The sequence below is a fragment of the Bemisia tabaci genome, chromosome 3 (genome assembly GCF_918797505.1).
Source record: "Bemisia tabaci chromosome 3, PGI_BMITA_v3".
NCBI classification, from domain to species: Eukaryota; Metazoa; Arthropoda; class Insecta; order Hemiptera; family Aleyrodidae; genus Bemisia; species Bemisia tabaci.
This window is the reverse complement of record NC_092795.1, coordinates 24,882,712-24,904,793: the sequence shown is the minus strand read 5'-3', so window position 1 is coordinate 24,904,793 and position 22,082 is coordinate 24,882,712. Positions and strand designations below refer to the sequence as shown.

The window sequence follows — 22,082 nt, the reverse complement described above, 5'->3', positions numbered from 1 at the left end:
TTCGTTAGGAGTTGATTTCAGTAATTTTCGTTGCGTGAATCGTGTTCTACGTGAAATTCTGGCCAAGAAACATGTATTAGAATGCTTAAATTCGAACCTTGTCTGTTGGTCCTTTATTGCAATTTTTTCGATACGGAGTATTCTGTGAAAAACTCAGCCTATAAATGTTATCAATTCATTAAAGATTATTTATAAATAAATTACTAAAAATAAAACTGTAAAGATTTTGGAACGTCACAATCGACATGCGATGATTCAACCACCGCCGTCGCCTGACATTATTCAGTCTACATTATGACGAAGTATTCGTTATGTTTGTAAAAAATGCATTTGATTTTTCCTTTCGTGCAAATGAGTAATCAGAGGTACCGCGCTGTAATCATTGCATGTCGGAAAAAGGAAATCATAAGATGTTTACATTTTTATTTTTTTACAAATGACTGAAAAAGAACAAGATCATTGGCTAAAATCCGGGCGGGCGGATGCTCTAGCGGAGCGTTCGTCGATGGTAACGCCTTATACGGCACCGCTATGTAACTATTCCAGCTCATCAGCTTCTTATATTGCATAGTCAAAAAATTGAAGGCGTTTTGATTTTTTGCTCTTTTGACGACTCACCGAGTCACCGCGCTGCTCCGGGTTGATTTAATCACACTGATGAGCCTGAGACGTTACGGGCCTCGAAAGGAAACGCTTGGAATTTCTTGAATCACCTTAAAATGTTGTTTATTTTAAAATCGCCGAAAGATTAGTTTAAACCAACTTAATTCTAATCAATAAAATTTTTTTAGTTTTCAGATTTAACAGATATAAGTGATGGAGTTCAATTTTGAGGGAAAAACTATCCTCGTCACTGGCGCAGGACAAGGTGACTTTACTTTTACAATCTCATTTCTTGAATCTTGTAGATTTACTTAAACACTTATGAAGATTTTCTTCATCAAGAAAATCCTCTGCAATCCATGAGAAAAGTAGCGTAATACACCTGTGACAGGAAAAAAGAAAAAAGTGTATGTGTAGAAAAAAGAAGAGCCTAATTGTGTATACGGGACCGCCCATGGGAAAAACAGGCTAATTTAGTCTAGCGGGCCGATTATCGAAAGTTTAACCCTTAGATGCCCAAGACTGTTTTTAAACGAAAGTCCCGAGTCCGTTGACTCGTATTTTCATACATTATGATTTCATCGTTTTTGAAGTAATACCTATGTTATATCCATGTTTTTGAAGGTGAGAAATACTTTATTTTGTAATTTTCACATTTTCGATGACGTACTAGCGCTTTCTTACATTCCTCCCCACACTCGCCAGCAACTTCTTTAGAAGAGATAGTTGGGTCAATTAGACGCGGTTTGGGATTTCTAGAGGTTGTCGTGAAACAAAAATTCCCCGGCACGACGCAACTGGCGCCGAAATATACAATTTTAGACGTGAGCCCTTTGGGGCGCTTGAGAGGCACCTAAACATATTACTTTTTCTTTTTTTCAAAATGATTTTAAATTTGGATACGTAATAGCACAACCTAACCTTTGGCAAACTTAACCTTTTTCTCGAATTTAAAAAAATAAGAGACACATCAGCACGCGTCGACGACAGCTCAGAGATATAACTATTTGCCCTTGGTGGACGTCCGTGTTGCATAATACGCAAAATTGAAGGCGCGATGGCATAGCGTGAGATGTGAACTCGCTATGTTCCGCTCTATGCTGCTAATGAAGAGTCGCTGAGATTTTGAAGAAAAGTCAAAAAACGAGGCCTGATTACGCCTCTCCTTTTTTCGGCAGTGCTGACACTCATTTTTTTCGATTTGATGTCCGATTCTTCTTTTAGGAAGTATTTTCAGGAAATAACGGTCAGCTGCCTCCCTCGTAATATCCCATAATTTGTCGTTACCCGCGCGAAGGAACGTAACTCTATTCCAAGATTGGAACAGTGACTCAAACTATCTGTTTTTTACAAGAACGTACTTTGGTAATTTTTGTCCAAAATTTGTCTGATTTCTGCGTGAGATCGTGTTTCGATCATTTTTTAACCGACCAATTTTGCGTTGAAAGGCATCGGAAGGGGCATTTGTTTGAGACTGGCCAAGAGCGGGGCGAAAGTTTTGGCTTTGTCGAGAACGCGAGGTCCCCTCGAAGAACTTGCACAAGAGAACCCGAATATCGAGCCAATAGTGGTGGACTTGGATGGTTGGGCCGAGACAAGGAGGGCACTGGAAAATATTGGCCCGGTGGATGGATTGGTGAACAACGCAGCCATAGCGAAGATCAACCACTTCTTCGACATAACCGAGGATGATTTTGACAAGTGAGCATCATATTTCAAGGGAGACAAACGGATAAAAAATGTATACACTTTATGGAACACTATTGAGACAGCTTTAACTAAGAGTCACCTAACGCCCTCTCGTGTATATTAATTGTGTCTAATGTTGGTATTTTTCTCACAAAGAACTAAACGGAACGTTTAAAAGGATCATGTAAATGATCCTTTTAAACTTCCCGTGAATTTCTCCTAGACTATAAGAATATGCCCAGGAGATTTCAAGTTTGAGGAAAGACTTTCAGCATTGTTTTACCGAAAGTATTGTGAGGATTCTAAGGGTTTTGGGAGAAAGACATCAGAAGAAGCACCGCAGCACGCTCTCTTCTATGATTCAGATTCGCAGTGGCGTGGCGTGAATTGCGATATATCGATTGTGGTGTCATTTAAACCTATGAAATAAGATCGATTATCAGGGTGTTCGCAGCGAACACCTTGGTAATCGATTCTTCACCATAGCTTCAAATTGCGAGATATCGATAATCGATTATTCACGCCACGCCATACTGATGAGATTAAAGTCCAAGACCAACAACACTTTTTCCATTACGTGTGTCTAAACGATTTGAAATCCCCACCCCAGCAGCATTGCAGGTTGCAAAAAAATGAGACAATGGCACGGTAAAACTAGTTTATTGTATCAGATTATCGTGCATGTTGCCTATCTAATAATTGAAGGGGCCCTTCTTATTGACATTTACTGCAGTAAAATTTAAAGAGGCGTTGAAATATTTTGTCGAACTGAAAATTGCTTAAATTCCTAAGACATGGATCTCATTTAATTAATCGTTTAAAATTGGGATTTCCGAAATAAATTATATAAAAATATTGCAATGTCATGGTAAAAAAATTTAATACTATTGTTTCAAATTGCAAACATATTTCAAAATTTTCATAAAACTGTGTTCTTTGAATCCTTAAGCTTTATGAGTAATGTATGAATATCCTTTTACTCTCATATATGAGGGGCTTTGAAGACAAGACGCAAAAGTGAACTTTCTGTCATTTATACTTACGTGATCAGAGTTCCGAAATTCCATAGAGCCTTATGGCGGAAAGAAAGTTCAAACTCACATTTCGATGCTTATAAATTATATTTTATTGGTGAATTTTTTACAGACTAAGTATATTTCAGGACTAGTTTTATTTAAAATTACTAATATTCAAGTTTTTCAGCACTTAACCGCACTTAATCGCCTTGTCCTCCAAGCTCCTCGTATAATCCATCAAACTAGTTTTACTCATCATAATTTTCCTTTGTTGCATTCTAAAGATCATTCGGTGTAAACGTGAAAGCAGCAATCAATGTCGCACAAGTCGTCGCGAAAGGGATGGTTGAGCGGAGGAACGGCAGCATAGTCAACGTTTCATCGCAGTCGGCAATGGTAAGTTCACTCAGGAAGATGAACATACACGGAGAAAAAAACCGCGTGCGTGGGACCCGAAGTTTAGGTCATATGGATCTCTGAAGTTTTCGGATTGAGCATCTGAACACTTTAGGTCTAGCTGTCGAGGTTCAGATCACACATCTGAGACTTCAGTTCTTACATCTGAAGTACTTTAGATGTAAGTACTTTCGAACATTTCCGAGACAATACATCAATGTAGATCAATTTTAAAACGGTTTATTTTAAAATTGAGTATCGTTTTCAATTGTAGAAGGGCCACGAGGATCATTGTCTGTTTATATATATCTTTATTGCAATTTTTAACTATTGAATTTATTAATTTTTATCATTATAATAAAATAAAAGTTAGAGTTTTTATATTTATCTCTTTATTTTTATTTATTCTGATTATTAATATTTTAGGTCTGGTTCCTTACATTTTTTCTTGTTCTGCACATTTTGTTTTTTCTGTTAGTTTTGGATTTCCTCTTTGGCTAGCTTTTCTAATTTTGGGTTGATTTAATTTTAATAATAAATGTTTTTCCCATTTAGTTCCTCTGGGGACTCCCTTAATCTTGATTTCTTTCATAGTATTAATCGAGACTGTAAGAAGATTAATTCGGCCTTGGTCACTGAGAATTCGGTTAATGTCTAATATAATTTCAGGACATTTATTAATAGTTCTTCTCCTTCAACTTATTTTAAAATGATTCGTCCAGCCGTAATTTTCTTTTAAAAGGATTAATTTTCCGAGGTAGTCTTCCGCTGACTGATGTATCTTAGTTCCTCTTTGTTGAAAAGTGCGCTGCCCTTACTTCATTTGTTTCAAAGGTTCACGTTGGAATTTTAAAACGGTTTATTTTAAAATTGAGTATCGTTTTCAATTGTAGAAGGGCCACGAGGATCATACGATTTACTGTAGCACGAAGGCGGCATTGGATGGTGTGACGCGGGTGATGGCGCTGGAACTGGGCAAATACAACGTCCGCACCAACAGCGTCAATCCGACGATTGTCCTAACTAAAATGGGTGCCAACTGGTGGTCGGAGCCCTCCAGAGGGGAACCTGCTTTGCAGCGGATTCCGCTTGGCCGATTCGCTGGTAAGTTTCATAGAAGAATAGCACAACTTCTAGAATACTATACTGCCGTGCTACCCTGGTAAAAATTGGCGATAGGAGCTGCGTTTCAAAATACCATAGGAGTACTTAAAGCCGACTAAAGAAGGCGATAGAAAATCATATAGCTGGCTGTAGAAAGTGGAAAAAATCATACGGCCGGGCTACACGAAGCGATAAAAAATTATACAGCCGGGCTATAGTTCCTATCGCCGGGCTTTACACTTTATCGCCTGGCTGTTGCTTTTTCGCCATCGGCTATAAAAGGCTATAAGAAATTGTGTAAAAATTCGTGTGCTTTGTAAATCCGTAAGTTTGCACGGAATCACCATAATATTTACAAAACGCACATATTATTTTCCTTTACTACATATTTGTTTTCATCAATTAAGAGGAGAATAATTCATACAGAGTGTGCAAACATTTCGAAGTCATGAGTTGAAAAACGCTGACTCCACGAGATTAAATATTAGAGCCTAACACAAAGCGGAGCGGCGGCAAACTGGCGCCTACAAACTTAACAGGGATACTTCACGCATTGCGCAATGCGCGAAGTATCCCTGTTAGGTTTGAAGGCGCCAATGCGCGTTTCGCGCTGGCTGCCCGCCCGCCGCGCGGCGCCGCAGCGTGCAACGGCGCTTGAAGCAACTATTTCACACCAGAGGTATTGCACAGTATCATACGAAATTGAAGGCGCTCCAACATGTTAGAAATGGCAGGCATCCTTCAAAAGTACGGAGCTTTCCTCGCAAAATAAATAAAGATACTACTGCCCAAAAGGAGAGCGGTAGTCCAAAAACTCACTAAGTCCTATAGCATCCGTAATTAGTAACGTTCAGCATACACTTTATCGCCAGGCTGTTGCTTAGTCGCCATCGGCTATGAAAGGCTATAAGAAATTATGTAGCCGGCTATAGAAGCTATTGGAAATCTTACAGCCGGCCTTAGGTCTATGGTATTTTGGAACACAGATTCTACTGCCAATTTTTACCAGGGTAAGGAAGAACGCCGTATGAACATTCGAGAGTTATTGCCAAACAACCTCTGAAGAAATGTTTATTTTCGAGGAAAGTTATGAATTATTTTCCTTGAAAATTTAAGGAAATTCAGAGCATATTCTGAACACAATTATCTGAGAAATTGGAAGAAAAATATTCACAAACTTTCCTGAAAATTAGTGATTTGTCACAGGAAGTTTGGCAACGCCTGAAGGCTCATAGGGCGTTCTTCCTTAGCATGACAGATTAGGTGTCCTTCTGATAAGCAGTAGTTGCGCTTAGAAATATTTCCGAAGACGATCAGAGATTTTACTGTGGTATCGCGGCAATTTTCAACACTTTCATCAATATAGGTATTCTCGAATGTTGAGTAGCGGTATCCAGAAAGTATAAGTTCCCACCTGTAAGCCAAGAATCCAGTGAAAGGTGTCTGACTTTGTCGCTGAAAACAAACCAGAACCTGTCTCTCCAACTTAAATGCATTCAAATTCTGATAGAGATTTTGGAATTGAAATTCACTATGTCTACCGATTCTAGCTGAGTGTTTATTATTCTAATGCCAGAGCTAATTATTGAAATTCTATTTTGATAGAAAGAAAAGAAAAAAAGCACAGCTTAAAATATGCTTTTTCAAGTCTGATTTTTGGAAGCTCGATCTCCTTTCACGATATGACACTATCCACTTTACGGGCTTATTATATTGTTCTTCTGTCACTCTTTCAGAGGTCGATGAGGTAGCAGACGCGGTTATGTTTCTCCTGAGTGACAAGTCATCGATGATTAATGGAATCTCTCTATTGGTCGATGGAGGTTACGTTGCTTCCCCGTACCACGCAACCAAATGAAATATCTTCCGGTCTTTTTCAGCGTGAAGGATGTGGACATGAACCTCAAGGATAGTTTTATTATCTTGTTATGGAAGACATACTTTGAAATTTCAATTGCGACTGAAATAAAGTTTTTTTCCCGCTCTCTCTCTCTCTCTCTCTCCCCCTCTCTCTCTCCCTCCAATTTTCTCACTTCATCCACCTCTCGACAATCGGAGGCAAAGACAAGCAAAAAAATACCGCATTGTTAATAGGGTAATCATACATCTTTAATTCACTGGCCGCTCGCTCCGTGTTGCGGTGGAGTCCCTTCAAAAATGACGAGTATGCAATTCCGCGACAATCGTGCCCGAATAGTTATCGCTCCAAGTATTGAAGGGGCGACGTCCCTTTCATTCTTCTCTGTCGATAATAAGATAATGACATAAAGGTTTTTTCCTACGGGACTTATGCTGTGCCCCAGAGAGTTAGCATTCAAAATACTGAGAGGTTTCAGTAACTAGTTTTAAAAAACTGTACTTCAACTTTCGATGTTTCAAAAAAGTATATAATGACTAATTAAGGAAAATGTCTCTATATAAAGAAAAATGTCGACGGTGAAACCACGAAAACTCGTGTCCGAGTGTTCAAAATTTCTGCCCCATTTTTATTTTTTAAAATGATATAGGACATTTTGACACGACATTTTCAAAAAATATTCTCGAAAGGGCGAGGAAAAATCACACGGAATGCGATCCAATCACGATGAGTAGATTATCCTTCATAAAAGACACATTTGATAGGATGTTGGGAAGTGTGCTACGTCGCGAACCAAGGTGAATAGCTTGGTAGTTTCAGTTTAACCAGCGATATAATTGTTTACATTTCGAAAAATGTCTCATCCCTTTTTCATTATACCTCGTAAAAATATTTGATTGAAATAATTTCGTGTGATCTCTATTCATTTCAATCATGTTTGCAATGAGCAAGGCTAAATATAAGTAAAATTAACTAAAATCTTACAAAGAAGGCAAACAGGCTATATAAAGCTAATAAGGCTATTTGCAAGGTTATGGTTTTTAAATTTTATTAAATTTTATTGTATTTCATTTACATTTACGCTTTCAAAATTAAGCTCTCAAACTCTCTGCCAGGAACATCCGTTAATTTTCTGTATAAAAGATCTCTCTAGCGTAGGTGGCAGGGAGGATCCTTCGAAAAAAACCTATCAACTTATCTGCGAGGAGTTAAGGATTTTGCCCACCAGTGCGCAACACGCATCGGAATCTTGATTGCGCTGTTTCAAAATCCGCGCTCCAACTTATGCACTTGATTCCTGGAGAAAAAACTAAATTTATTGCGATTAATTTTTAGTTACAAAATTTTTTTCCCCAAACACACGCACCCATAAAATAAATAAGAACTTTTTTTAAAGAATAAATAAACTACTCATTTTTAATCTTAACTAACCATTGATTTTCAATTTGAAAAGATAAAATATAATAAAGAATCAGCAGTGTCGCATACTAAGGTTGCGTTTTTTTAGTCTGAGAAAACTGAAGGTACAGACTGACAAAACCTAGAAATGCCAAGCATGTGAATTACTCGTTTTGTTTCGGCTGAAAACATGGAGAAAAAGTACGTCAAGTAAGTGGTTTTGCAGTTCCAATCAGAGAAAGAAACGATCTCTCCTCAACCGAATGACAGACGATCCACTTTGTCAAGTGTTAGAGATTGCCGTCACGACTCGCCATTCAATCTCGGTGATTTCCGTGAGATCGGGCAGCCTTGCAATGACGTTGCCGCGAAGACACAATGAAGATAATGAAGCTGTAATTACGAACCTCCAATTTTTACTTATTAATATTCCACGGATGAGTCGCACATAAACACACGCAATCTCGGTCGGACCGCAGTTTGTGGAACTAGTCGAAAGTCGAGCTGTATCTTTTAAACATCACGTCATTTTGAGGCAGTTATTCGGTGTACGGAAACGAAAGAGGAAAAATGCACAAAATGGGACCGTAATTATTTGAAGAGAGCGTTTGTGCATGGTGAAAGTACGGACAAAGACACCAAAGGCTCCATTTCTTAATGACTCGGCGATCATATGCCCAGTGGCGATTTTGCAAGTTGGCAACGTTGTTTTTCATCCATTTAAATCCATTAAATATATCGATTTTAGCCGAGGCAAGCTGCCTCACCATAAATCGATTGTTTTACATACGTATAAATGGACTAGGAATCAGGGCCGGATTTACCTACTTGCCGCCCGTGCGCCGCCTATATTTTGCCGCCCCCTTCTCATTCGTTTTGAAACATCAATAAAAACCATCAAATGAACGTGCCAGTGGGAGAGGGGTGCATAAGACGCGTTCACTTGTGTTGAACACATTTTTTTGGAAAGCTCTGCCAACACCACTAGCAAAAGTTCACGGAACTTTGCGCGAAAGTTAAGTCTCGTAAACCTATCTCTGTGTAGACAAGGTCTTCCATTCATAAGAAATGAACGAAAAAATTATGAAAGAACAGACATAAATGTGGATTAATGATTTTAACTTCTGCCGCCGCGCCGCGCAGACCGCACTGTGTTTGGCGCAACGCGTGAAGTATTCCGACAGTCTTGTAGGCGTTATGAGTTTCACGCCGACCGCTGCTGAACGCACTGTGTTTGCCGCAATGCGTGAAGTATTTGTGCAATCATGTGGGGGCTAATATGTGTTACATGCCAATCGCCGCGCCGAGGGCTTCTCCTTTTCATCTCAAGTCCTCGTCATCGTTTCTCTCTGAGTCACGCCGTTCCAGGCCAAATTGCGTGTTTGGTTTCTCCCTTAACTCGACTAATTAAAGGTGCTGTCTCTTGTATCACTGAAAGACGACAAAAGTAGAAATTACTATACTCTCAGAAAATTAGAGATTTTGTCGCCTTTTCTCGTTCGTAATTTTTTTTCTAAATTCGAATTTTCTATACCAACATTTAAAAAAATTTCAAAATTTGCCGCCCCCTATAGATTTGCCGCCATGGGCCGCGGCCCATGTGGCCACCCCCTTAATCCGGCCCTGCTAGGAATAATTAAGTTGCGAACTTCTCAGAATCGCCGCTCCTTACGAGTATGGACCTCTTAGAATCCAAAACAAATGGCGTTTGTTGTTTGCAGATGATTTAAAATTACAAAAAAAAGAGTTTTTATTAGCATGCATGGGCATAGCTAGAAAAGTTTTCTGGGATCGGCCTGGGGGCTAATTATTAAAATTGATAGGAAAAGCGTTGGACGAGGAAGACGCGAAGGGCAAATGGAGCGATCCTATTAGTTGAAACGGGTGGTTGTTATACACTGAAAATAATGTGTGCACTCACGCTTCATAAATTATGGGCCGGGCCCACATACGGACTGTGAAAAATTTGATGCCGACCTATGAATAGAGATAGAGTTCATTTTAGTATGAACAAATATTACATACGAAGAGTATGTACTCTGAGTCCATACCGTGTGGACCCAGCGTCTTACATCGTATGGACCCATAGCGTCTATACCGTATGGACCTAGCGTCCATACCGTATGAACCCAGCGTCAAAATCGTATGAACGGTAATTTGGATTGCATTTTGCAAAAAGGAACCACTAGCATTGCAATGTTGCCAAGATTGTGCAACTTCTTTTGTCTTGGAGGAAAACCCCGACTTTCCATTAATAGTTTCTATTTTACTCGCTAAAAACTGTAAATTTAAGACAAAAATTACCATCTAAATTTCATAGTTTTTCACGATTTCCGCAATTTTATTGCAAAAGATGAAGTTGCACAATCTTAGCATCATTGCAATGCTAGTGGTTCCTTTTTGCAAAATGCAATCCAGTTCATACACATGCTTTTCCATACACGACTTGTTTACGGCACATCTATGCTCTAGTCGTGAAAGCCAGACCGTATATGCGAGCAGTTCACACCTTAGATTTTCCAAGCAGTATGGACTACCATTTTTTTCAGTGTAGAATTCAATTTTCTCTTTGTCCTCTTTGTCTATTGCTTTGTCTATCGATTTCAATAATCAGCCCGATGGCCTCCTTTTTCCAGGGTAATAACCGTCAAAGGTCAGCAACAGCCCCCTACAGTCCAGAGTCCCTACCATTTTTCTGTGTCCTTATGTGGTCTTTCTATAAAGGTATTCTGTGTATCCATCGAAGGAGACAAGGATCCGATTCCGTAATGGACATTACATTCCCAGTGGCGTGGCGTGAATTGCGATGTATCGATTATTATGCCATTTAAAACTATGGTAAAGAATCGATTATTAAGGTGTTCGCTGCGAACACCCTATTAATCGATCCTTTTCCATAGGTTTAAATGACAGATCAATCGATATATCGCAAAGCACGCCACGCCACTGAACATTACACGCGGTATGATTCTACGTTCGGTCCATACTACATACCCAGTTCTGTTTGTGTAATATAAAGACTGGAAGCGTCGCAATACCGTGAAATCCAAGAGAAGGCAAAAATTGTTCGAAGGTTTGAGCGGGGGCTTCAGAAATTCACAAAAAACCTTAAAAAAGTGCTTGGTGTTTTTGCGAAATTCTATTCAATGATCAGTCTTGAATAGGAGGATCTCATATCTGCATAGTATTTTGCGCATAGGTCAATTTTGAGCGCTCCAAGGGCAAATCCTCGCAATTTATCCACTTATTCCGATTACCGCGAAAACGGACTGACACCGAGACCAATTCGCTTTTCTTGAAGCACGCAACACTCAGTGGAACAAAACCGGGTGAGCCCCGGACACAGTCTTAAGATGAAAATAAAATGAATTGTTGGATAGGTACTTTAGCTAAAGATATCTCTCATTTTTTACGTTACATCTTGGACTGGGGCGTCGCAAGTCATGATTTGAGGGGCCTGGAGGACAAGGCGCATAAGTGCAGTTTTCGCCATTTCAAGAAATACGTGTTTAAAGTTCCGAAATTACATGGATCCTTGTAGCAGAGAGGAAGTTTAAACTGGATTTTAGTTGTGAATTTTTTACATAATATACTTTCAAACTAGTTTTAGTTGAGTTCATGAATAATCTCAATTTTTTTTCAAAAACTGCACTTATGCGCTTTGTCCTTCAAGGCCCTCATTTATTAATTTATTTTCTTCGATAGAAAACTGATATGCAGTTTTTTTACTCCCCTTCCTTCCCTCCATATCCACCGAGAGAGTCAGGGGGTGTGGAATACCTTTCAGGGGCATTTCCACGTTTTTCGGGCCAACAAGGACGGGGAGGGGGGGGGGCGTACGCCTTACGCCCCTCTTGGATCCGCCTATAAACATAGGTACACAGTGATAAGAGAGCGAGAGATGCAATAGCCCGAATGCAGACAACAATAAAAACACTCTAAAATACAAAAACAAATGGGTATACAAGGCTATAGAGGATAAATAAACAACCAGGACGTTTCGGGCCAATTGCTCCAGGGCCAATTAATTCAGTTTGCACTGATTCCTACCTCGGTCAGTTGCATGCTCATTTTCTTGTTCTAATTTTTACATTTTTTAGCTTTTGTTCCAGTTGAGAATGGGCATGTAATTGGCCCGAAACGTCCTGGTTGTTTATTTATCCTCTATAGCCTTGTATACCCATTTGTTTTTGTATTTTAGTGTGTTTTTATTGTCATAGGTACACAACCATGTTTATAGGGTTGCAGAATCCTCAAATATATTAAAGACCTCAAATAACTTAAAAAAAAAAAAAAAAAAAAAAAAAAAAAAAAAAAAAAAAAAAATTATTTTTCAACCGTGCCTTGCTCTCGCCTAGGAATCCCACTGTGCGCGTATGAGTAAGCGATCAGTTTCTCGAAGACTAATTGTTCCCGTTTGTCGGGCGGAAGCTCCCGGCTCGGGAGCCCGACCAAGGCCTGCTTAAAATTCCCGGTGGATTCCCGGCGGCGGGCGACTCGGCAGTCGGCCGAAAATGCGAGTCTCCGGTGGAGCAGTGTCGCGGTCGTGCGTGCCCGCGTGGCTCCTCATCGGCGTCTGGCGGGTTGCCGCCATCACGGCGTTCCTCCCCGAGGAGGACACTACCTCCCTCATCGGATCCCTCTTCCGCATCATCTTCGACGTCGCCGTCTCCCCCAACGACAGGGCGTCCCGCCAGAAATTCGGTGCGTCCCGTTCAATCGCTATTACTAGAGCAGCGTAAGTTACTCTCCTTCTTCCCCGACTGGAATTTGACAGGATGGCGACAGTAAAAAATGGACCGCGTTAAACAAAAAGGAACCAAGCCACATCAGCTATTGCCAAATTGAACAGGGAAATTTTATTTTTCACGAGAGAACGTTCGTGCGGCTTCCCTTGAAAATTTTAAGGAATTTGCTTTGTATTATGGAAAAAATTCACTAAAATTTGCACAAAAATCCGCACAACCGTTTTCATGTAAAAAATTAAATTGCCCGATTAAATTTGGCAATAGCTGATGTGGCTTGGTTCCTTTCTGTTCAACGCGGTCCAAATACTCTTGGGGAGTCAGGGGAAAGAGTCACAGAAGACCGAGGAAAGTTGGAGAATAAGACCACATTGACCTAAAAGTCGGAAATAATTGAGGGAATTGGAGGACAAGGCGCATAAGTGCAATTTTTTAAATTATTGAGATATCAATGATTTCAAGTAAAACTAGTCTTACTGCATCATCTGTGAAAAATTCGCTACCAAATTCCAATTTTCAAGCATCAAAAAGTCGGTTTGAACTTTCTTTCCACCATGAAAATCCGTAATTTCGAAACTTCACACATAAATTTCTCGAAACAGCAAAAACTGCACTTATGCGCTTTGTCCTCCAAGCGCCTTAACTGGTGTTTACGGCAGAATAACGAAAATATTCAATAAATTTTGAAATTAAATGCAAAAACACGAGTGAAACCAAAAATGTCGTCATTTTTGTTTTCCATCAAGTTCAGTATTTTCATTATGTGTTGCATATTTTGCATTTTATTCTGTGTTTAGCTTCAATATATGTATGATTTTTAGAGTTTAACAACCATTAATCATGCATTTGCGTCGCTGCGTGGGTAAGTGAAAGCGCCTTCAATTTTTCGTGTATGCAACGTGAGCAGCCAAGGAGCAAGGAATAGCTACATTATGAGGCGTTACTATCTACTGCGAGTCGTGCTGCACAAAAATACCAACGTACCTCTAAAGCCTTAGAGTGATGTTCATAGTTGTTCCTTCGACGTTAAGCCTCCCTAACGAATGCAAATCTTATGACCATTAAAATTTAAGCAGCAATTGTGAATTCAACCCTAACTCACTTGATTTGCGATATGGTTTAATTTATCAAATCGCTTTGCGTTTTTTCAATGAGCCAAAGAGACGGTCATTTTAAACTTTTTCCTTGCAGGCTATGATGGAAACAAGAATTGTTACTGCCAACCAGCTTATTTGTGCCAACAGTCATCGTCAGACCTCTCGTCAGGACAACTGGATGTTCGGATTGTGACGGTAAATTAATTCAAGTTGATAGTACAGTTATGAGATCACGTGTCTCGCTTTGTGACGTCTCAAATATTTTAACAAATTAACGCGATTTGCGAATGAGAATTTCTCATAGTAATGCCCAGTATAATATTTTCCGTACAAAATATTACTCCGCAAAAAGACAGATCAAAATGACCATGGTATTCCGCATGAACGCTCAATTGGATTACATTTTGCAATAAGGAACCACTATTTCTGGCCCATTTCAGAAACAACATACATACCATTGGTTTCCCTATGCAGATAAGTGCTTTTATGGGAGAGCCGAAGATAGTGGTTCCTTTTTGCAAAATGCAGTCCAATTGATAGTTATCATAACCAATAATAGGTACTGGTATTATTCTTCGTGGACTGATAATTTTACCATTACGTCGGTAATTTTATCACTACTCAGAGGAACTATCACTTAATTGGGATTCTCTGGTATGTTATTAAAGCTTTAGTTCAAGAATAATTGTAAATATTGTACCCCGAGATGAAGCAAAACGTCTGCTCGTTTATAACTGACTTCGGAAACAGTTTACGAATATTGTACAGGGTGTCCCTAAAGTCCGTACCCCCCCTCGTAACTTTTGAACGGTTAGAGATAGAAAAACGAAACTTTGGGAATGTTTCTATCTTAAAGGGGTCCATCTTCTAGGGGGGGTCAAAATTTTTGTCCCCCCCTCAGGGGGGGCGCGGGGGCCCCCAACTTTTTTTTTCCAAATGGTAACCCCTATCTTGTGATAATCCATCATTAGAAAGAGCATAAAAAACTAAGAATTTTGGCGCAAACCGCAAATCAATATCTTAATTTTTGACCGAGTTATGATAGGTCAAAGGTCAAATTTGACCTATTTTCAAAAAATCATATCTCCGGTTCAAATTATCGTAAAGAAAAAAATAAAACGGGAAAATTTACCAAATTGTAAGCACTTTCAAGTAAAAATCACAGAAATTACTTCAAACTAATTTTAAGGGGGGTTTCGGATCCCCAAATACGTCATTTTAAAGGTCATACGATACTCTCGCGAAATGAGCCAACTTCTCCTTACTTTTCCTCAACATTATCTTAGTAAGTTCAAAATTAGTTCAAAATTGCGTTTTCAAGTCCCCAAATTTCGAGCAAAGTTCAAAGAACGAAATTTAAGGTAATTAAATTCAACCATTTAAATTTCATTTTTTTTAAAACTTTGTTCGAAATTTGGGGACTTGAAAACGCAATTTTGAACTAACTTTGAACTTACCAAGATAATGTTGAGGAAAAGTAAGGAGAAATTGGCTCATTTCGCGAGAGTATCGTATGACTTTTAAAATGACGTATTTGGGGATCCGAAACCCCCTTAAAATTAGTTTGAAGTAATTTCTGTGATTTTTACTTGAAAGTGCTTACAATTTGGTAAATTTTCCCGTTTTATTTTTTTCTTTACGATAATTTGAACCGGAGATATGATTTTTTGAAAATAGGTCAAATTTGACCTTTGACCTATCATAACTCGGTCAAAAATTAAGATATTGATTTGCGGTTTGCGCCAAAATTCTTAGTTTTTTATGCTCTTTCTAATGATGGATTATCACAAGATAGGGGTTACCATTTGAAAAAAAAAAGTTGGGGGCCCCCGCGCCCCCCCCTGAGGGGGGGACAAAAATTTTGACCCCCCTAGAAGATGGACCCCTTTAAGATAGAAACATTCCCAAAGTTTCGTTTTTCTATCTCTAACCGTTCAAAAGTTACGAGGGGGGGTACGGACTTTTGGGACACCCTGTATATTTATGTGTAGATTTTTACGATAAGTTGAAATTTTTTAGCCGTCTACCGCAATCAATTTGTGTATATTTTTATTTTTATTGCACTTCGTATACTTTCCGACTTTAAATAGGCATACTGACTAGCCTCCAATCAATACTATTACGATTAAATGAATCAACCATTAAAATAACGTGCACAAAAATTTGTCCCTCTCCGGAATTGAAAAAATAGCGATAATTGCTTTTATGTTCATTCACATTGTTAAGATATACATTTCAGCCCCCAGCAAGTAAATACTGCAGCCCAGGTTACGTGTATTGTTGTTGGAACAACAAGCATCAATGTGGGACCCGATTATTGAACTACCTACCAACAAATAACTTCGCAAGAAGCATAGGCCAGGTGAGGATACTATTGTACAGTTATTGACACATAATTTTGACAGTGGATGTAAGGCGCATACGTAGAATTAGTCACGATAATAATGACATTGGGGCATTATGGTGAAGCAGTGCCAACAACTTTCACAGGCCTTAGGTTCATCTGTGCAAATATCATGAGTGACATCTCCCTAAGCGGCGTCATTCTCAGAGACTTTAACGCAAGGCTAGAAAAAATAACTTAAATTATCTCTCGGTTACCGAATGCATTTGAGTTCTCCTGAAATCTGAAAGACAACAGGTTCATTTATACGAGAGTTATGAATAACACACGGCCTTATTCTCGAAGACTTAAACGCAAGGCTAGAAAAAAGAGCTAAATTGAATTTCTATTTTCCCTCTCAATCCAACGATTGCTCTTCTTAAGTTCTCCTGGCTGCCAACGCTCCCATCAGGCAAAACTGTAGAGATTGGCATGCACCTAACTAAATTCAATCGTTTTTTCATTGACTTATTATTATATTTTGAAATCTTTCACAGGCTCCGTATGGCGCATACCCGTGGCAAGTATTAATTTTGACAAAATCGAATGTATATGTTGGAAGTGGAGCTTTGGTTGATCCGCAGTATGTAGTTACAGTCGCCCACAAATTGCTTCCATTCGCCGGGTAAGCAAACTTTAACTTTTCAAAACTCATAAATCATAATGTCTCTATACGTAAAGACCTTAATTTGAAAGTGAACTTTTTAAGGTGTGAACTAAAAAAATTCCTAGACTCTCTATAATTTTAAGTATTTTTTATCATGTTAAGGACGAATGCTTTGAAAGTGCGGTTGGGCGAGTGGGATGCTATGACTAACAGGGAGACATTTCCACCAGTGGAACGGGAGATCAGTGTTGTGACGATCCACCCGCAATTTGAGCAGAATGGTTTGCAGAATGACGTGGCTGTCCTTAAGTTATCGGCCCCTGCAGTTATTGACGATACCACACCGAACATCAACACCGTTTGTTTGCCACGAGCGTATGACTCATCCGTCGGAGAGAGGTATTTCAACCCGTCCAAACTTTTCGTCGCATTTTTCGAAACATCTTAAAACCCCTGTTAAGAATCGTACTCTGGAAACTTTTTTTTGCATTTTTTAAAGTAAAAACGTAGGATAAAATTTACGTAAAAGTGTCTAAAAAAAAGTCTAATTTTTCAAACATTCTTTCAACATTGTAAGCGTTTAATAACTACGGTGGATCTTTTAAGATTTGTTTTTAAACGTAAATTTTATTTTGCGTAAATTTTTACTGAAAGAATACCCGAAAAAGTTTTTTTAAAAAAAAATTAATTACTTTATTACGATTTGTCCCTTTAAACTGTACGAGTTTCTTCAACTTTTTTTTTGTCAACGAGGACGACGACTTAACTTCTTCTTAACTAATTCGTCAACGAGAGCTCATCACTTATTTCGTTGAAGCATCCACTTATTGGACCTCCTGTTTTTTTAAAGTGAAGTACCTACATTATACCGCAGAAATCCGACATGATCATGTTCGCAGATGCTGGGTTTCTGGATGGGGGAAGAGTGGTTACGGTTCAGGAAGCGGCTACCAATCCATCCAAAAAGAAGTGGACGTTACCGTCTTAAGTAGCACTGAGTGTGAGCGATTACTCCGTCAAACCAGGCTTGGGCCTTTCTTCCGCTTCGACAGCTACAACTTCCTCTGTGCAGGCGGTGAAAAGGATAAAGATGCATGCTCCGTAAGTTTCTTATCTACCATGAACATTAATTATTTTTCAAACGTTGTGCTCTGTGCCAGGGTCGGATTTACTTACTTGCCGCCCATGTGCCGCCTGTATTTTGCCGCCCCTTCCCATTCGTTATGAAACATCAATAAAAGCCATCAAGTGAACGTGCTAGAGGGGGAGAGGTGCATAAGACGCGTTTACCTACTCGTGTTGGATACATTTTCTTGCGAAAGCCCTGTCAACACTACTAGCAAAATTTCACGGAACTTGAAGCGAAAGTTAAGTTCCGTAAACCTATCTCTGTGTGGACAAGATCCTCCATTTATAAGAAATGAACCGAAAAATTATGAAAGAACAAACATAAATGTGGTTTAATAATTTTAACTTCCGCCGCGCCGCGCTGATCGCACTGTGTTTGGCGCCGTGCGTGAAGTATTCCTGCAGTCTTGTAGGCGCTATGCGTTTCACGCCAACCGCTCCTGACCGCGTGACCGCACTGTGTTTGGCGCAATGATTGAAGTATTCATGCAGTCTTGTAGGCGCTAATATGTGTTACATACATGTTGACCGCCGCGCCGAGGGCTTGTCCTTTTCATCTCAAGTCCGCGTCATCATTGCTCTCTGAGCCGCGCCTCTCCAGGCCAAATTGCGTGTTTAGTTCCTCTCTTAACTCGACTAATTAAAGATGCTGTCTCTTGTATCACCGAAAAATGACAAAATTAGAAATTCCTATACTCTCAGGAAAAAGAGATTTTGTTTCCTTTTCTTATTGATAATTTTTTTTTCTGAATCCGATTTTTCGCATACCTACATTTAAAAAAATTGCAAAATTTGCCGCCCCCTTTTGGCGCCATGGGCCGCGGCCCATGTGGCCACCCCCTTAATCCGGCCCTACTCTGTGCGGGTATTAAAGTAAACAGGAATATTTGAAAATAATGGATGTAAGATACCTACTTTGTTAAGCAATGGCACAGCAGTGTGATACCACTACTTAATCAAACTTTGCTGTAGGTTATGTTGCGTGTCACGAAAAGTAAAGGCGCAGCATGGCAAAAACTAGTCAAGGCTTGAGCTTTTAAAGTCTAGGTTGTAGGCGGTACCAGTACATGGGTGACCTTTGTGTCAAGGATGTGGAAGGTTTAAGTGAATAAATTGCATCTGAACTTCAAGATCTGTAAGACCTTAACTCGTCCTTTCTGTACCTAATCTTAGAAGTCCGAAGTTTCATAAAAGGAATGATATTATGGACGAGTGCTATGTTTTCATATATCCTCCTGTACCAAAGAGTATTTTATCGATTAATCGTCCATTTCTATCCTTAATTCACTTTCTGGAGGAAAGTCACTTTTTTGTGATACACTTTCAGAGAAAAACCAAACTTAATAAAATACTGAAAAACCAAAGAGACTTTTGAGCCTGTGTCAATTGCTCAAGTGAGAAAACTACGTATCTTTGTTTGCGACGTTGTACTAGGCTTCCAGTCATCCTATACCTACCTATTTTTTTCTTGCAAAACTAGTCAACTTGATTTCTTGAAAACTTCGTTTACTTTTTTCTCTGTTGGTAGAATATTCTGTATAAATTTCGAGATGTAAAATTGACTTTTTCATCTTCGAAAGAATGAACTAGGGTTGGAGATTTTGAACCACCGTGATGGAGATTTTCCTTCATATCGCATTTCAGCCATCGATATGTTGAAACGACATAACTTGCAGCATTTAGAGTGAATCCACTATGTTGAATAGGGAGGAAGTCATGGCCGGATTTACCTATACTTAATTGCCGCCCATGGGCCACCTGTATTTTGCCGCCCTCTTCTCATTCATTTTGAAACATGAATAAAAACCATCAAGTGAACATGCCGGAGGGAGAAGGGTGCATAAGACGCGTTCACTCGTGTTGGACGCATTTTTTGCGTAAGCCCTGTCAAAGCTACTAGCAAAAGTTCACAGAACTTCGCGCGAAAGTTCAGTTCCGTAAACCTATCTCTGTGAGAACAAGGCCTTTCATTTGTAAGAAATGAACTAAAAAATTAAGAAAGAACAAACATAAGTGTGGTTTCATAATTTTAACTTCCGCCGTCATGCCGCGCTGACCACACTGTGTTTGGCGCAATGCGTGAAGTATTCATGTAGTCTCGTAGCGACTGTGCGTTTCACGCCGCGCCGACCGCTGCTGACCGTACTGTGTTTGACGCAATGCGTGAAGTATTCATGCAGTCTCGTAGGCGCTAATATGTGTTACATGCCGACCGCTGCGTCGAGGGCTTCTCCTTTTCATCTCAAGTCCTCGTCATCAATTTCTCTCTGAGTCGCGCCGCTCCAGGCCAAATTACGTGTTTGGTTTCTCTCTCAACTCAACTAATTAAAGGTGCGCAGTCTTTCACCGAAATACGACAAAATTATAAATTGATGAACTCTCAGGAAATGAGAGATTTTGTCACCTTTTCTTGTTTGTAATTTTTTTCTGAATCCGATTTTTTTGTACCTGCATTTAAAAAAATTGCAAAATTTGCCGCCCCCTAATTTTTTTAAAACGCCCCTTAATCCGGCCCTGGAGGAAGTCCAATTTTTGTAAAATCTTTTTTATTTTTTTTCATTTCTCCTTTTTTTCTTTTTTGTTTAGGGCGATGGAGGATCTCCACTGGTGTGTGAGCGTGGGAGGGGTCAGTTTTATTTGGCGGGGCTCGTAGCGTGGGGGATTGGCTGCGGAAACCCTCAAACTCCGGGCGTCTACGTCAACATTCCATCTTTCGTCCAGTGGATCAACCAACAAACCACCGACTATGTTAGAAATTACTGATCAAAACTGATCGTTTACGTCGAATCAGAACGTCTTGGGCAAGATAGCCGAGTGCTCGAGTAGCACAGGTTGGTTGCTACTGATTGCGATTGCATAGTAAAATCATTACTACTACGTAGGATTGTTGTGTAAATTGCCTGTCAACTAATGGTAGGGACTCCTCCTTTTGAAATTTATTGCAATAAAGTTGGAATAAACTATTCTTTTTTTCCATCGCAAATTGCCCATCTCTTTTATGAATGGATCTCATTTAACCGGTAGTTCAAAAGCGGCATTTAAGGTGACTAAATGATGTTAAAATATTGCATTTTTAAGGTGAATAAAATTACAACTTTATTGTATTAAAAATAAATTGCAACTTTATTTCAACACTTTCGGATAAGTTCATCCCACTGTGCTACTGGTGTTATGGGATTGCAAATATTATACAGGTAGGTAAATAATTTTTGCCCTGGTCAAAGACATGAAATTATTTAGACAAAAGCGTTTCTTGACTATTTTAGAGGGGAGAATTTGCCATGGACTTGGAGGATATTCTTTGAAACAAATACTGGGGAGACTGGCTCATTGGGATACTTCGGTACTTACTTTACTTTTTAATGTAGTTATTTACCTTTATTTTTCTTCCACAGGTGTTTTGTTTCATGTAATTTTAAAATGCTAAAGCACCTCTGCTAAAGAGCAAAGCATTAAAATAAAAAGCTCAGTTGTACTTTCAAGCAATCTTTGAGAATACTAGCTCTAATTATTCCATTTTTTAAAGGAAGACTTGGATTAAGTGAAATTGAAGGCTAAGAAGTAAGAAAAAAATTTCAGATTTATTAACACAAAATTACAACTTTAACAGCACAGTATGGTACTTATACTATGAAATATTGGTAAACTTAAATATACACATAAACAATAAGTAACAAAAACTATTGATAAATCACATACGAAAATAGAGAAGATGTAAAAATTACTCATGGACCTGATACATCACAGCTCTAATAGACTTTGTAAGTCGTAGCCTAGCAGGTTTGATTACGTAGAATTATGGCTATTCAGGTGCAAACAGGTTAAGCAAGGAGTTACCGTAGATAATCCGGACTTTTTTTTCTGTAAGTTTATTACAGGTAAGGTACTTTTTATGTTGTGCAACTTAAAATTTTTGAGGTGGGATTTGGTGGCAATAAATCAATACAAGAGCATTTAAGGAATTTATCCACTAGATTATCCAGTAATTAAAGACATTAACGTGTTAAATATTTTCAGAGCATAAAAAACACAAATGATTGGACAGATATACTTAGAGG

The 22,082-nt window shown here is 39.1% G+C and overlaps 2 protein-coding genes across 2 annotated transcripts; both read left to right on the top strand.

Annotated features, from left to right (window-relative positions):
- Positions 1 to 286: 286 nt before the first annotated feature.
- On the top strand, positions 287 to 6,731 carry LOC109031041 (L-xylulose reductase-like). The gene is made up of 5 exons (XM_019042312.2): positions 287 to 868; positions 2,052 to 2,304; positions 3,593 to 3,704; positions 4,598 to 4,808; positions 6,545 to 6,731. Exons 1-5 carry the CDS (start codon positions 817 to 819, stop codon positions 6,664 to 6,666), a joined length of 750 nt encoding a protein of 249 aa, XP_018897857.2. The 5' UTR covers positions 287 to 816; the 3' UTR covers positions 6,667 to 6,731.
- Positions 6,732 to 12,536: 5,805 nt separating this feature from the next.
- Positions 12,537 to 21,134, top strand: LOC109031141 (inactive CLIP domain-containing serine protease A3). The gene is made up of 7 exons (XM_019042488.2): positions 12,537 to 12,768; positions 14,001 to 14,101; positions 16,146 to 16,268; positions 16,787 to 16,914; positions 17,059 to 17,295; positions 17,796 to 17,997; positions 20,611 to 21,134. Exons 1-7 carry the CDS (start codon positions 12,579 to 12,581, stop codon positions 20,785 to 20,787), a joined length of 1,158 nt encoding a protein of 385 aa, XP_018898033.2. The 5' UTR covers positions 12,537 to 12,578; the 3' UTR covers positions 20,788 to 21,134.
- Positions 21,135 to 22,082: the final 948 nt, after the last annotated feature.

Bases quoted from the DNA above. Each gene is read 5' to 3' on its own strand.
- LOC109031041 (XM_019042312.2), top strand. From the start codon at position 817: ATGGAGTTCAATTTTGAGGGAAAAACTATCCTCGTCACTGGCGCAGGA. The intron at 869-2,051 runs GTGACTTTACTT...TTGCGTTGAAAG, and splicing joins CGTCACTGGCGCAGGACAAG to GCATCGGAAGGGGCATTTGT. The intron at 2,305-3,592 runs GTGAGCATCATA...TGCATTCTAAAG, and splicing joins ACCGAGGATGATTTTGACAA to ATCATTCGGTGTAAACGTGA.
- LOC109031141 (XM_019042488.2), top strand. From the start codon at position 12,579: ATGCGAGTCTCCGGTGGAGCAGTGTCGCGGTCGTGCGTGCCCGCGTGG. The intron at 12,769-14,000 runs GTGCGTCCCGTT...TTTTCCTTGCAG, and splicing joins GGCGTCCCGCCAGAAATTCG to GCTATGATGGAAACAAGAAT. The intron at 17,296-17,795 runs GTATTTCAACCC...TCATGTTCGCAG, and splicing joins GACTCATCCGTCGGAGAGAG to ATGCTGGGTTTCTGGATGGG.